This window comes from Pseudoliparis swirei, chromosome 21, assembly GCF_029220125.1.
Source record: "Pseudoliparis swirei isolate HS2019 ecotype Mariana Trench chromosome 21, NWPU_hadal_v1, whole genome shotgun sequence".
NCBI lineage: Eukaryota > Metazoa > Chordata > Actinopteri > Perciformes > Liparidae > Pseudoliparis > Pseudoliparis swirei.
Genome location: NC_079408.1, coordinates 18,967,516 through 18,983,834, shown reverse-complemented (window position 1 = coordinate 18,983,834; position 16,319 = coordinate 18,967,516). Strand labels below are relative to the sequence as shown.

General features: G+C 47.0%; 2 protein-coding genes and 1 long non-coding RNA gene across 3 annotated transcripts; 1 reads left to right on the top strand and 2 right to left on the bottom strand.

The window, feature by feature from the left end:
• Positions 1-848: 848 nt before the first annotated feature.
• LOC130211973 (uncharacterized) lies at positions 849-1,793 on the bottom strand. The gene is made up of 2 exons (XR_008835216.1): positions 1,514-1,793; positions 849-1,033 (listed from the first exon to the last, which is right to left on the bottom strand). It is a non-coding gene; the product is annotated as an uncharacterized LOC130211973 (long non-coding RNA).
• Positions 1,794-1,915: 122 nt separating this feature from the next.
• On the bottom strand, positions 1,916-4,374 carry LOC130211638 (uncharacterized). The gene is made up of 6 exons (XM_056442513.1): positions 3,439-4,374; positions 3,168-3,354; positions 2,925-3,096; positions 2,542-2,837; positions 2,263-2,423; positions 1,916-2,182 (listed from the first exon to the last, which is right to left on the bottom strand). Exons 1-6 carry the CDS (start codon positions 3,568-3,570, stop codon positions 1,916-1,918), a joined length of 1,215 nt encoding a protein of 404 aa, XP_056298488.1. The 5' UTR covers positions 3,571-4,374.
• Positions 3,864-6,962, top strand: LOC130211637 (uncharacterized). Its single transcript, XM_056442512.1, has 3 exons — positions 3,864-3,870; positions 4,636-4,795; positions 5,408-6,962. Exons 1-3 carry the CDS (start codon positions 3,864-3,866, stop codon positions 5,982-5,984), a joined length of 744 nt encoding a protein of 247 aa, XP_056298487.1. The 3' UTR covers positions 5,985-6,962.
• The last annotated feature ends 9,357 nt before the right edge of the window (positions 6,963-16,319 follow it).

Sequence of the window (16,319 nt, the reverse complement as noted above, 5' to 3'; positions counted from 1 at the left end):
TTTGAACATTTTTGAGGTGCTCAGATCTGGTGTACTGCCATTGCTAGGGGAACACTGGAAGGGGGGTACTACACGTATCTTTTGTCTTAGTCGGTAGGTGGAGTGGAGCCTTCATGGCTCTCGGAAAGTCATGGTCCGCGATATCTCCCACAGAGCTACCGTGAACAGGCCGAGTTGATGACATGCCTGGGCACCCACATCCACTTGGCCCAGGCACTGGTTCGCCATCCCTCGTCAGACTTCCCACTTGGTTACACCGTCCACACCTTTCTTTAGATTGGCATGGGGATGGCCAAGGGATCTGTATAGTGGGTAGGCCACCCGCTTTCAAGACTCCCAACCGAGTGCGTTTCTTAAGGCTTTCTCCTTCTGTGGAACTGCAGCCCGTCCTTCCGCGCCGGTCGGAAGGCCCCTCCGCCCAAACTGGTCCGGCCTTGTATGGAATGTGTGCTCCAATCCTCCTGGTACTTTCCCCAGGTGGATTTGACTAACATGTACCCAAGTAGTCACTCCTGAGCCGGCATTGCAGGTAATGTCCAGCAGGTGGTAGTCAGTCTGTCTGATGACATTCTCTGTAATCCAATCCTCCTGGTAATTTCCCCAGGTGGATTTGACTAATATTTACCCAAGTATAGTCACTCCTGGGCCGGCATAGCAGGTAATGTCCAGCAGGTGGTAGTCAAAGTCTGTCTCTGTCCCCCAATCCTCCTGGTACTTTCCCCAGGTGGATTTCACTTGAGTACCCAGGAAAGGTAGCCCAAATCATAGGTACATGCTTATTAAGGTGACCACTAAAACATCTCATATCGTCTAAACATCAATTGTGTATGAATAATCATGAAGACAGGTGATATATTTTACATTTATTGAAAACACACATTTAAACAAATATATATAAAATAAACACAATACAAAAAGGAAGAGATGAATATTAAATGTTCATCTCTTCCTTTATGGCATTTTTCTCCTTTTTTCTTTTGCCCGTTGCAGGGGGCTTATCATGACCACCAATTTTTTTTAATCCCTTGGGTATCTGTTGAAGCATAAACAAAACCACATTCAGGCTTGTCTTCACACAACTGATTCACTTTTATTTAAAGACTGCATATAGATAGATAGATACTTTATTAATCCCCAAGGGGAAATTTGTCGTTACAAGTAGCAGCACCAATAAACCAAACACACAAGAATAAAAACAAAACACAAATATAAAACAGGGATAAAAGATATAGAAGCATACAAAGTAAACAAAACAAAATATATGTACATATACAACACACATGCATACACAACACACAACATCAATGACATATCAAATCAAATTAAAAAATATTAAATATAGACAGTGTGCAAAATGCAGTGTGTATATGTGTGTGTAGTGCAAACAAATGAAATGTGTGAAGTGCAGATCAACAGTGTGGATATGAAGTTGTTATTATTATTGTAGTTATTGCACTATGATCTGGCAAGAGGTGATCTGTTATAGAGCCTCATAGCAGGAATATTTCCTTACAACTTGCTGGTCCTCTTCCTCCTCTGCCTGACTCTCAGGCTGTTGCCGCTTGGCGGTGGGCTCCTCCTGCCCTGCAGCCGATTCACCACTGTGCCCGCTTGAGGTGTCGGCCGCCTTCCGGTACCGTTGCTGCAGCGCTCGGTGCCCCCCCTTGCTGGTGGCATGTGAGGAGGAGGCTGTCACCTCCTCAAATGTTCCCCTCAATTCCCTCGCCTGGCTGCGGTCCATGACAAGCGCATAGAACCGGTCAGCAGTTGCTGTGTTATGGCACATAAAGGTTGCCAACCGATTTCGGGTGCGCTTATCATGGACGTTTTTGGCCTGGAAACAGAAAAAGAGACAGTAAAAACCTGTCAGTCAAGCAAGCCAATTGTTTTTGTACGACAGCATCACAGAGGGTGACTAGAAAATTACACTTACGTGTGCAGACACCGCCGTCCTGAGGTCAGTGAAGGTGGGCCGTCCAGGCAGGCCCATCTGGGCCCAGGCTGTTTGGAGATATCTGACCATGTTCTTCACCGGCCCGTCACCCCTAGTGACGAACACCCTCCGATTCTTGGGGCTCAGATGCTTCCTGATTTCGAGCCACCTCTCCAGCCAGGAGAACTCCTCGAATGTCAGGAAGATCTGAGCCCCCCCAAAATCTGTATTGGTCTTATGTTCGTCAATCTATAATACACGGAAAAAAACATGAAACATTTAAAATAAAACAGTTGATGAGGCACTTCATTGTAGAGCTTGGTACGTACAGTGATGACGTAGCCGGTGTCGGTCGGGAGCAGAGGATCTTGTTTGGCCGCCTCAACCTCAGGGACGGTCATATTCGTCAGGACCCCCGGGCTGTGTCCAAAAATGGAGATGACGAAGGCCGAGAAGTACCCATAGAAATCGTCCCTGAGGTTGTAGTCGGCTGAAATGAGGATAGTGCAAGAGAGAGAGAGAAGGGGAACAAAACAATTTCAGAACTCTGGAGAGACACACACATTTATTTATGTCTATATATAATTTAGGTATGAAAACTGTCTTACTCAGCAGCTCGGGGATGACCAGCCTGGCCTGCTCCTGGCACCTCCTCAGGCTAGCCCTGGATACAGTCTTTTTCATCTTAGCAGCCTTGACCTTCAGCTGATGCGATACAATTGGCCTTGCAAGGTTTTGGAGAGCCTTTTGGACCGCCCTTGTTATCGCGCTGATCTGGGCCCTCCTCAACCTGCATGACTTTGGTGGGGTCTCCTGCAGGTATGTCAAAAACTGCAGGATATTGCAGAGGTAATAGTTTATTGTGGTGACCTCTTTGCCCTCTTGCATCAGTTCAGCTGTGTATCTGTAAAAAGAAACACTGCAATTTAGTCACCGTTCACATCATGCTTGTTTAATAGCCACTTAATTTGCATATGAAAATGTCGCTTACTTCTGAATGCCGGGCATATCTAAGAAAAGCCAGGAGGCGAGGTCGCTCTTACCCACAGAGAGGTGGAATAAAAACGACCTCACCCGACTGGCTTTTGATAGTGCAATTTCCACTTGTTTATTTGTTCGGTGGCTTCTTTCGTGGAAGGATTGGTATGCCCCCACAAAAGAGTCTATTCAAAGAAAGAAAAACATTTTTAATAATTTAACATTGAAATATAATCGTAATACACACACAATGTACTTTTTCCATTTCCCAATACTGGGAGGGAGGACCAGATGCCGCATGGCCGCACCTCTCCCCATCCCCTTGAAGGTTGCCCTCTGTTCATCGACCTCCCTGCTTGGCCCGGCCTCCACCCGCTCATCCTCCTCCAAACGCTCATCCCGCTCCTCCACCTCCTCCACTCCCCGGCTGCACCTTCCTTCATCTGAGAAAAAAAAGAAAAGAGTATGATTAATATTATTTGGAAAACCGGCATGATGCTGTTCAACTTCCATCCAGCTGCACTCACCTCTTTGACCACCTTCTGATATCGGCGGAGTTTTCTGGTCAGAACCTTTATTTTGCTGATAAGGAGAGATTGCCTCTCCTTCCTCTCAATTGTCGCAAATGTGTCCTGGAGCTCCGCCCTCACAGCCAGCATTCTGCTCTGTGGCAGACCAGCCCCGGGTCAACGTCATCAACTCCCTGCATGTCGTCGTCTTGGCTTACCTCCAGGTCAAAATCTGAGATCATGGCTATCTGAGGGTTTGTGGCCCTCAGACAGCCAAGAAGCTGACCGGCACCGCCCTCCTGGCAGCGACTACTTCCATGGCCATCCGGGTTCGGGTCAGCTCCGGGTGGCCTTCCTGGAGGTGCTTGTCCAGTCTTGAGCTGCGGTATTTGCAGCCCACGACTGGACAAGGGGCGAAGCGGATATTGACCCGCCCGCCTGCCATGTTAAGTAGGAGTTTTCGCTCCTCTACATTCTTTATCAAATGTGCCCTCCTCAGATGCTGTTAAGGCACATCGGGCAAATTGAAGAATCGATTGTGGGAGTCATTTCTGAAAGAAGAAGAAAATAAACATCTTAACTTAAACAAGTAGGAAATTATTTCACATATAAAACATTTTAATTTAAAAACTGAAAGAAAATAAACATCTTAATTTAAACAAGTATCCATCTTGTCTAAAACCCACCACATGGAATCTTCGCTCCGCCATCTTGTCTTCTACCCACCACGGAATAGCCCCCCCTCTCCTCAGAACAACTTTTCTCTTATTTAAACTCCCTTTTATAACGATTTATATCTAATTGTTCCGTGAATCATTTTAAAAAGGAACAGCGAAATGTACATATTTAATAGCAAAATTATTTAGCTGAATTGGAATTAGCAAAAACTAGCGGAAGAAGCTCCGTGGTCCTCCCTCGTGTGTTTTTAGAAATGTGCATTTTTCTGGCTTTACGTATAACACACAATTAAAAAAATAAGTCTGATTTAATTAAATAGAAAGCATTGTATATTAACAAAAAAATTGCATTTTAAAATTATTTATTTATTATTAACCAGGCAAACACGTTAGTTAATGAGTAATTAACATTGAACCACAAAATACCCACCACATGGATAGTCCCCCTCATGCTCATGAACATCAGGGTCATAACCCCTGTGAACTTATTACCGACTTATCGCCTCATCTGCCGAAATTTTGGACATTCTGGTCAAAGGTGACCTTTGTACCTTTGTACATACAGTGAAACGACGGAGGAGGGGGGAAAGTGCTGGTGCATCTCCGCCGGCGTGGACTTCGCACACCGCTGCCAGGAATATTCCTCTCCAACGTGCGTTCACTGGGAAACAAGCTGGACGAACTCCAGCTACTAGTTGGTAAGAACAGAGACTTCTCCTTATCTTCCATACTGTGCTTCACGGAGACGTGGCTGTGTGGTTCGATACCAGACTCCGCGCTGCAGTTGGCTGGCTTCCAACTTTTCAGAGCGGACCGACACACGGAACTCTCCGGGAAGACGAAAGGCGGAGGAATCTGCTTCTATATGAACTGTGGCTGGTGCAATGACATGACAGCGATCCAACAATACTGTTCTCCTGATCTGGAATATTTTATCATCAATTGCAAACCCTTCTACTCCCCCCGCGAGTTCGCCTCATTCATTCTGGTCGGTGTTTACATTCCACCGCAAGCGAACGTGCAAGAGGCACAACGCATGCTCGCCGACCGGATACTATGTGTGGAACGGACTAACCCGGACTCCCTAGTTATTGTCCTCGGCGACTTTAACAAGGGAAATCTCTCCCCAAATACAAACAATTTATAAAATGCCCGACCAGAGAGGAGAACATTCTGGATCACTGCTACACCTCAGTAAGCAGAGCCTACCACGCCGTCCCCCGCGCTGCACTGGGACTCTCGGACCACGTCATGGTCCATTTGATTCCTGCATACAGGCAGAAACTTAAACTCTGCAAACCTGTTGTCAGGACTTCAAAGCAGTGGACCAGTGAAGCTGTGGAGGATCTTCAGGCGTGCTTGGACTGCACAGACTGGGAGGTGTTCAGGACTGCTTCAGACAGCTTGGACGAGTCCACGGAGGCTGTGACTTCTTATATCAGCTTCTGTGAGGACAGCTGTGTTCCATCACGCACCAGGGTGAGTTACAACAATGACAAACCCTGGTTCACAGTGAAACTCAAGAAGTTGAGACTGGAGAAGGAAGAGGCGTTCAGGAGTGGGAATAGAGACGGATATGTAGAGGCGAAATACCGGTTTAGGAAGGAGGTGAGGGATGCTAAACGTGAGTATTCGAAGAAACTTGAACACCAGTTATCAGCCAACGACTCTGCCTCTGTATGGAAAGGGCTTAGGCTGATCACCAATTGTAAGCCTAGAACCTCCCACTCCACTAACGACTCACGCCTGGCCAACAGCTTGAATGAGTTCTACTGTCGCTTTGATGGACAATGGAGCAGTCCTGACACCTTCCCCCGTGACACCTCCCTCCAGCCCCAGCCCATCAACTGCCCACCCCCCTCCACAGTGACGACTCTCCATCCTTGAGAGAGACGTCAACAGACTTTTTGAGACAGAACCCCCGCAAAGCAGCCGGGCCAGACTCTGTCTCTCCATCAATCCTGAAGCACTGTGCTGATCAGCTGTCTCCGGTGTTCAGACATTTTTAACACCTCACTGGAGACATGCCACGTACCAGCCTGCTTCAAGTCCTCCACCATCATCCCCGTCCCCAAAAAAACAAGTCACTGGACTCAACGACTACAGACCCGTCGCCCTGACCTCTGTGGTTATGAAGGCATTTGAGCGTCTGGTGCTGGTTCACCTCAAAGCCATCACTGACCCTCTCCTGGACCCCCTGCAGTTTGCCTCCAGAGCCAACAGGTGTGTAGGTGACACAGTCAACATGGCCCTACACTTCATCCTCCAGCACCTGGACTCCTCAGGAACCGACGCCAGGATCCTGTTTGTTGACTTCAGCTCTGCCTTCAACACTCATTCCGGCTCTGCTTCAGGACAAGCTCTCCCAACTGAGCGTGCCTGACTCCACCTGCAGGTGGATCACCGACTTCCTGTCTGACAGGAGGCAACGCGTGAGGCTGGGGAAGCACGTCTCTGACTCCAGGACTAGAAGCACCGGTTCCCCTCAGGGCTGCGTTCTTTCCCTCTCTACTCTTCTCCCTGTATACCAACAGCTGCACCTCCAGTCACCAGTCCGTCAAGCTCCTGAAGTTCGCGGACGACACCACCCTCATTGGGCTCATCTCTGGGGGGGATGAGTCCGCTTACAGGTGGGAGATTGATCATCTGGTGACCTGGTGCGGGCAGAACAACCTGGAGCTAAATGCTCTGAAGACAGTGGAGATGGTCGTAGACTTCAGAAGGAACCCAGCCCCACCCACCCCCATCACCCTGAGGGACTCCCCAGTCGACACTGCAGAGTCCTTCCGCTTCCTGGGCACCATCATCTCCCAGGACCTCAAGTGGGAGCTCCCTCACCAAAAGAGCTCAACAGAGGATGTATTTTCTGCGGCAGCTAAAGAAGTTCAACCTGCCAAAGACAATAATGGTGCACTTCTACACCTGCATCATTGAGTCCATCCTCTCCTCCTGCATCACCATCTGGTACGCTGCTGCCACTGCCAGTGACAAAGGCAGACTGCAGCGTGTCATCCGTTCTGCCGAGAAGGTGATTGGCTGCAATCTGCCATCTCTACAGGACTTGTTCGCCTCTAGGACCCTGAGGCGGGCAGGTAAGATTGTGGCCGATCCCTCCCACCCGGGTCACAAACTCTTTGAGGTCCTTCCCTCCGGCAGGAGGCTGCGGTCCATCAGGACCAAAACCTCACGCCACAAAACCAGCTTCTTCCCGGCTGCCGTTGGCCTCATGAACAAGGCCCGGACCCCCACCTGACGTGGTCACCTCCCCTCCCCCACACCTCAAGCCTGTGTTATGCACACACTACTTTGCACACTGTACATTGCACATGCACTTTTGCACTCCTGCCCTGCTTTTTGTTTTGTATTGTAGTACTTATTGTGTTTGTATGTTCTGTTTTATGTTCATTTTATGTTCACTGTATGCACCTATACACCAGAACAAATTCCAGGTAGGTGTAAACCTACTTGGCAATAAATACAATTCTGATTTGTCATACTCGGCCGGCCCGTGCAAGTGGTTAGCAAATGTCCCGATTTGAGAAACTTCCCTTGGAATTATTCTCAGACATTTACAAAACCACTGTATGGGCCAGCCGTGTTTGGCAAATGTCCCCGTCCTGATTGCTAATTATAGTGCTTTTTATGGGAGGAAAATGGTCAATTTGCAAGAAAAGTACCCAGGATCTGGGCCAAATCTCCTGGGTACACATCAGTCAAAGCTGTGAGGCCATGGTCCTTGGCCCCGTCTTTTTATTCTCAATATTCACTTTAGAAGGCTGGCTACAAGTTAGCATGTGGCTAATTAGCGATTTTGCTACATGGTCCAAAATGCTTGAAATTGAAACGCCAGATTGCCCAGGGTGGCGTGACTAACATACTAAAAGCACTAAGCTGTAGACCCTACGGAAGGGGTCTTTTCGGTTTAGCATGTGGCTAATTAGCGATTTTGCTACAATGGTCAATTTGCAAGAAAAGTACCCAGGACTTGAGCCACCTTTACTGGGTACACAACAGGTAAAATCTCATTAAAAGTACCAGGGAAAATTGTGGGCCAGTGAGTGACACCTGGTGGACATTCCCTGCAAGGCCATCTGTATGGGCCAATTGACCCATGACCTGACTGGTAATTTTCCACTCCTATGTCATGCCTAATGCATAATTTCCTACTTGTTTAACTTAAGATGTTTATTTTCTTTTTTCTTTCAGAAATGAGTCCCCCACAGGAGAGTACGCTGTGCCCTTTGTGCCTTGGTGCATACAAGGCATTGTCTCAACATTTGAGGAGGGTGCATTTCGTTCGCAATACAGATGAGGAGGTTGCTCCTCAATTTGTCCTCCGGACGGGTCAACAGCCATACGGCCTTGTCCAGTCTTGGGCTGCAACTACTGCAGCACAAGACTGGACAAACATCTTAAGGATGGCCACCGGAGCTGACCCGAAACTGGATGATAATTGAGGAGCAAGTGGCCAAGAGGACAATGTTGGTCCAGCTCCTTGCCAACCTGAGGCCACAAACCCTCAGGTTGGCATGGTGTCGGACTTCGACATTAACTCGAGGGACCATGAGGAGCTGCAGGGTGTCGACCCGGGTGTGGTCTGCCTCTGACCAGAATGTGTGGCTGGGAGGCGGGCTCCAGGTGGCCTTTGCCACCATAGAGAGGCTTGAGAGGAAGCTCTCATCCGCGTCAAAACGATCAAAATAAAGTCCCGAAAACTCCGCGCTATGAGAGGATTGTGAAAGAGGTGAGTGCGCCTGGCTGGAAGTTGACCAGCATCATATTGGTTGTCCAAATAATATTAATCACTCTTTTCTTTATTTCCATAGATGAAGGAAGGTGCTGCTGGCAGCCGGGGAGAGGAGGTGGCGATGGAGGTGGATGTGGTGGAGGAGCGGCTGGAGGAGGTGGAAGAGGCAGGGCCAAGCCACGAGCCAGAGGAGCACGTGGAGGAGGCAGGGCCAAGCCACGAGCCAGAGGAGCACGTGGAGGAGGCAGGGCCAAGCCATGGGCCAGAGGAGCACCCGGAGGACCATCAGGTGGCACAGCAGCGGGCCACCTTTAAGGGGACTGGCAGAGGGGCTGTGATGAGGCACCTGGTCCTCCCTCCCAGTATTGGTAAGAGGGGAAAGTGCATCGTGTGTGTGTCTGTTTTAAGATTTTATTTCAATGGTAAATTATTTTAAATGATTTCTTTCTTTGAACAGAATTATTTCTGGACAATTATCAAAACTTCCAGGAAGGGACTCACCCAATACTTAAACAAACAGAGAACGCTGTCTCAAAAGCCAGTCGTGTGAGGTTGTTTCTCTTTTACCTCACTGTGGGGAAGAGCGACCTCGCCGACTGGCTTTTTTTGGACGACTCGCCTGGCATCCAGAATTAAGTGTCATTTTCACATGCAAATTAAGTGGCTATTACACATGCATGATGTGAACGGTGACTAAATTACAGTGTTTCTTTTTACAGATACACTGATCAACTCATGGCAGAGGGCAAATAAATAACAACAATAAGCTTTTACCTGAGGAACATCATCCAGTTCCTCAGGTATCTTGAGGACACCCCGCCAAAGCAGTGTAGGTTGCGGAGGGGCCAATTTAAATCTGTTCTCAGGATGGTCCAGAAGCAGGTCAGTAGTTTGGCCTGTTCAATTGTGACCCATCAACTGAAAGTGAAGGCCAGGAAGATGGAGAGCATTGTCTCCCGGCAGAGCCTGAGGAGGTGCCAGGAGAGGGCCAGGCGGGTCATCCCGGAGTTGCTGAGTAAGAACGTTTTCATACCTAAATCATATATCGACGACGTAAATAAATGTGTGTCTCCCTACAGAGTTCTGAAACTGTTTCCTTCCCCTTCTCTCTCTCTCTCTCTCTCTCTCTCGCACTATCCTCATTTCAGCCCAGATGAAGACAGAGGGGAATTACAACCTCAGGGACGATTTTTACGGGTACTTCTCGGCCTTCGTAATGTCCATTTATGGACACAGGCCGGGGGTACTCACGAATATGACCGTCCCTGAGGTTGAGGCAGCAAGGCAGGCTCCTCTTCTCCCTACCGAAACTGGCTTCGTCATCACTGTACGTACCAAGCTCTACAATGAAGTGCCTCATCAACTATGTTTTATTGGAAAAATGTTTCATGTTTTTTTCTGTGTGTTATAGATCGACGAGCACAAAACAAATAAAGATTTTGGAGGGGCCCAGATCTTTCTGACTTGTGATGAGTTCTCCTGGCTGGAGAGGTGGATCCAAGTCAGAAATAATCTGGGCCCGAAAAATCAAAGGGTGTTTGTGACCAAGGGTGCCGGGCCAGTCAAAAATCTGGTCCAGTACTTTCAGACAGCCTGGGCCCAGATGGGCCTGCCTGGAAGGCCAACGTTTACTGACATCCGAACTGCGGTGTCGGGACATGTAAGTGTAGTTTTCCAGTCTCTCTGTGATGCTGTAGTACAAAAACAATTGCCTTGCTTGACTGACACATTGTTTCTGTCTCTTTTACTGTTTCCAGGCAAAAAACATCCTCAACAAAGGCTCGTGGAACCGGTTGGCCCGATTCATGTGCCATGATACGGCAACGGCCGACCGGTATTATGCCTTCATGCTGGACAGAAAGCAAGCCAGGCAGATGAGGGTTAGGGTATGGGTTTTGGGTCTCCATGCTTAGGCCCAAACAGTATCCAACAATGTGGGTTAGGGCATGGGTTTAGGGTTTCCATGCTTAGGCCCAAACAGTGTCCGACTCTGACAGCTTCAGCGTATAGGAGGAGACCCGGAGAACGGCACTGTCCGACGCATGTCACTGAACTTTGCCCTAGTCGGTAGACCCAAGGACCCTAATCAGAGGATCACTAGTTCAATACTCAGATTGGTTGAGAGTCGGGGCTTATGGTGAGGGCCACTATAAAAAAACGGGGGGGATAGAGAGTCGAGTAGGATAACCATGAAGAAATTAAAACGAAGGAAGGCCCCGGTGCAGTCAGAAAACGGTGACCCCGTCAGGGAATAGATAAGTTGTGTCTATTTTGAAATCCTAAATTGCTAACTAAGTCGAGGTAACTCGAACTTCATAACAGTGCTAAAGTATTGTTAATGTGGAACTATGAGATGATCTTTTAGTCCCAATTCCTAGACCCTGAAGTGTTTTTTATAAACTTAAACCACAAAACCTGAAAATGCTTTGCATAACCTCCGTTTATATTAATCAAACATATTGTAGATTATAAAATAGCTTATTTTGCCTTGATAAAACCCGTTAAGGATTATAGAGTAACCCAATGTAAACTTTTAAAAGTGATCCTGTTGGTTTCAGACTCCCCAGTAGGTACAATTCTTCAGTAGTGAGTCTCGGGGTCTGAGTGTTTCGGCCATCACTAGACACTCTCACCCGAGGGGCCCCCCCAGGTAGTACTACTTCCTGGGGTTATGTAACCTAGTAAGCAGTCTGAAAGGATCCCTATAACTATATTGGACGTCATGGTTCTAAAGAGCATTAGGTGGAGAGCATTAGGTGGAGTAATAATAAATGATTAGTATGTCAATACCAGCATAAAGGATACCCAAACAACGGAAAACCTTCATTATACATACATAGGACATACCCATAGTAATATGTGCAACCATAAACCCCCATCGGGGCCCCAACCCAGGGCGAGAAATGCATGGTCCTCATCATAATCAATTAAATTAAGTTAGATCTAGGTTCAAGAGTTTTAGTGCTAGCTCCCTGCGTAGTTGTAAACCCCGAGTGACGTCACGTCTGGTGGCGCCGCGAGGAGAAATTGTGCGAGGGTCCTCGTTAGACGGTCTTATAACCAAAATTAATAATATTGACCACATGGTAACACAGATTAAGTCTCCCCCATTGAAGCCCCTAGATTGTGGAGCCAACAAGGTCATTAAAATAAAGTTTTTTGTGTTAAAAGTTTCTTTAATGGTCCGCGGCTGTAGGCGCCGCGAGGAGAAAAAATAAATTGTGCGAGGGTCCTCGTTGGATCGTTTTAAAACCAAAACCAAAAATATTGACCACATGGTAATACAGTTTAAGTCTCCCCCATGTAAGGCCCCCAACTTGTGGAGCCAACCCGGTTCTTAAAATAAAGGTTTTCGTGTTAAAAGTTTTCCTTAAAAGTCCGCGGCTGCAGGCCTATACACCTGGGCCCGCAATCTAAACGGTGCACCTAACGTTCATTACGGGTCTTAAAAGTCGCTATAAAAATTATTTGTTCGGTCACAAATCATCCAAAAAGGCTAACAGTCACCCTGCTATTTTAATTCTAAAGTTCTCTTACCCGTGTGTTAAATCGAAGGTCCCGCTCGTGCCGTGCCGTCGCTCGCGGTGCAGGTGCGTCACAGAAAAACGATCGCTGAGTGCGTGAGAGAAAGAGTCAAAGAGCAGCCTATTTCCATCCCTGGCCATAACACTCCTATAAACAGTTATATTAGTGTTCTTATCAAAGCTTCCTACCCGTTCAATTCCTTTGATATCGCTCGTCTTCCAAAACGTCCGGTTCGCAGGTCCGAAAGAGGAAAAGAGAGAGAGGGAAGTAGAGCGCGCGCCAAAGTGGGCCTGTTAACGCGGGAGTTTTGTCTTTCCGGTTCCGGTTGTCCCAGGTGGGTCAAACTCCCAGATAACCCCCCTTTAAGGGGGGGCATAATTAATATTCAATAAAAGTAAAGAGTTTTAACCGTGTGGGGAGGTTATAAAATTAAATAAGAGATTGAAGCCGTCTAAAAATTTATTTCGGTATTAATGATACTAAGGCGCCGTGACAAGACCTCCCAGTACATTACCGGCGGTGCTCGTCACGTGACCGGGGCCCTGATGCTTATGACATTAATAACGAAAGGCAAATGACTAGATGATACTGGTGAGGATAATAAAAGGAATCTAAATAAAACGGGGCCTTCGGCCTCCCTCTCTTGTGCTTATTTTATCCCAGTGAAAGTAAGTTGGTAACAATATCTAATGTCGAGACCTTTTGTTGCGTAGTGTAGATAAATAAATCCCACTCAGACCAGGTTTACTCAATTGAGTTCAATAAGATAAAATAAAATCTGATGACACTAATAATCATAATCCTAACAAGACCCTATTGGTAATGGCCTAACTGGTTCAGTTGATATAGAATCCCATCAGTAATCCTAACGATGATAATAGTAACGTCATTAAGTCATGACCAAAAAGAAAAAGAAGAAGAATACTGTTGTATCTTTCTTCTTGGGGTTTCCGTCGGCGCAGTTTGAATGAGGACTTGTTGGAAAAGAAGTTTCGAGAGACCCAGCACTCCAAGAATACAAAGTTTATTCTTTAGAGTACAAAGTAAAAACAGACGCTTCGTTCGAACGGCTGGGAATCCACGGGTCCGTGTATAAGGAATTCAACGGAGATATGTGTGTTTACAGTTTATATAGACAAGAGACAGAGGGGAGGTCTCATGTTCGATTCTATAGGCTCCCCAAAGAATCCCCATAGCCCCCCTTCCTCTCCGGCACGTTGGCCACCAAATATGGATCTATGGCGCCGTTCCCTGCTGTGAACTGTCGCGCCAGCTTGATGACAAAAGAGCTTTTCCCTCCAAATATGCTTGAGGCCTTGTAGGCCTCAGATCTATAAACTAGCTGTATCTTTTAAGAGTAATATGAAAATACACGACATATTCCCCCCTCGAGAGTTGATAGACTCTCGCCAATAAACAAACAATCAATGCAAACATACAGGTGTATTATCATGACAAAAATACCACCCCGTCCTTCAGTAAAGTTCCAACATTACTGTGACTGTATGAAGTGTAAAAGTGGTGTAAAATGAAGTATTACATGTGAAATTGAAAAACCTGTCAGGCAGTTATCTTTTCTTAGCAATGTAGACAGGAAAATTATTTCACGGTCCCTCTGCCTAGGCGACCTTAAATTAAACTCCATACCACTGAAATCAGAAAGGTTTTAGCAAATTGTGTAGGGAAATGGTTTTTTAGCAAATACATCAGGAATTCCTCAGTAAATAATAACAAAATAATGATGTCCAGGGGTCCGGCTGGTCATCCCATTGGACCTTTCCCCCAGACCTCCTCCTGCCTGTTCCCCCGCTGTCCCTAAATGTCACGCCGAATAAACACTTGAGATTCCATTATATTTACCAAAGAACAGAAAATATCGTTTCCCCCACAATTAACACCTAAACAAGAAAATACATTCGTAATTTTGATAATGACAAATCTACAAGAATACACAAGAGTATGTAACACTTTAGCTCTTCAGCAGCTGGACTCGGTTCTTGAGGACGTCTTGACTCTGGTGGTTGTTCCACCAGTCTTTGTCCAGAGTCTTGTAGGCCACTGGTATTGTTCATGTTTGATATAATCGACTCCATTCCACCCAGGGAGTCCTTCAGCACTCCATCCTCCCCTGTTGTCTCCCCCGTTGTTCTAGAATGACAGAAGAGACGACCAGTATCCGTGCATACACAACAGACACAAATCAGACATCAACACAGATTAACACTTTTATGAGTAAATGTAAAATTATAAAACATATCGTTCCTTTAATATATATGGCTTTCAGTGTTGACAGGATGGATTTTTCTTCTATTTTTTTACAGCTTTTGTCTGGGGGACTGATGCATTCCCCCCTAGTATCACTAGTGATACTATGTGAACTCTAAGTCCTAAACCGGGCCGCTCACTCCCAACGGGTGAGTCGTAAAAAGAACACTTGTAATCTCCCTGATCTTCCGGTTGAGGTTGTCGTATATACAGACTGCAATCTCTCTTAATCTCCAGTCTCCTTCTGTCAGTGAGTACTGTAAACTTCCCTGCTGGTAGTTTCCCTTCTAGGTCTATAACCCTGCCACGGCTATCTTCCCACTCAACTCTACGTTTCCCGTTTCTTCTGTCTACTCCGGGGCACTTGCACGGAAGCTGAACTGACTTTCCCAAGGTCACTTCAACCCTGGTCCTTGTAACGGTTTGGTTTAAGCCTTTTCCTAACGGGTCTCGGGCTCCTCTGTCCCCCCACCTCTCTGAGTTGTCCTGTCGTGGGCTCACTCCTCTGTGAGACCCCAGGAACATCACAGCCAACCGAGCTAGGTCTTGCTGTATCTGGGACATGTTGGATGACAATATCGCGATACCCATTTCCCTGCCCATCTCCTGTGCAAACGTCTCCGGCATCATCAGAAGTGTGTACAGGAACATCAACATTATCTTCTTCCTGGACGGCCTCTCCTTCTGAATTCTGACTCTGTGGATTTTCATGCATCCTCCTGTCTGGCGCATGTTCTCCCGCATCGTTGTCAGGCTCTCTCGAGCCTTCCACCTCTTGAATCTGTGACTGTGTCGCCTCCTCTCCAGGTGCTTTGACACAATGTGATAAGTGGTACCACGTTGGTGACCCCTTGACCTGGACCGCGGTTCCCGTACTGCGAATCACCTCGAATGGTCCTTCACGGCGTTCAGTATACCACTTCCTTCTGAATACCTTCGAACACCTTGTCTCCAGTCTGCACTGTGTTCCTGGTTTGCTCTTGAGCTCTGCTTGTCCCTCCTGTCTTGCCTGCCTGGCGGAAACATATGTGGATATTCTTTTATGTAGATTAACCATATATGTAACATACTTTGCATTTCATCTTCTAAAAGGGCCAAGCTTGGTCCTTTCCCACTTGTCCGTAGACAAGGCGTTGGCATCAGCCTTCCTGTAACCAACTCATGCGGTGTCATGTGTAAATCGCGGAGTTCACTCGGCGACATACCATTAACGCCAATGGCAGTGCTGCCACCCAATTCAAACCCGTGTGCTGACATATTTTGACAATACGATTTTTTAGAACACCATTCATTCTTTCGCACATCCCTTGACTTTGCGGATGGTAGACTGCACCAAGGCGCTGTTTAATTCCTAGTTTTGCAAGATCAATTTCACCGTTTGTCCACAAACTCTTTCCCATTGTCTGAGGATATTCGGTCTGGGAGCCCCATCTGCATATGACCTCTTTACACAAGAACTTGGCAACTGACTGAGCATCTTTACGTTTTGTCGGGCATGCTTCCGCCATCGGGAAAATCTGTCCCCAACGACCAGCATGTATCTTTTACCGTCAATTGGTTTTATCATGTCCACGTAGTCCACCACCAGTTCTCGCATTGGACCTCTTGGGGTTGGAATGTAACCTGGTGGGACCGTCCTCCGCTCGAACATTGTTTTTTAGACAAATTGTGCACCTGCCTATCAC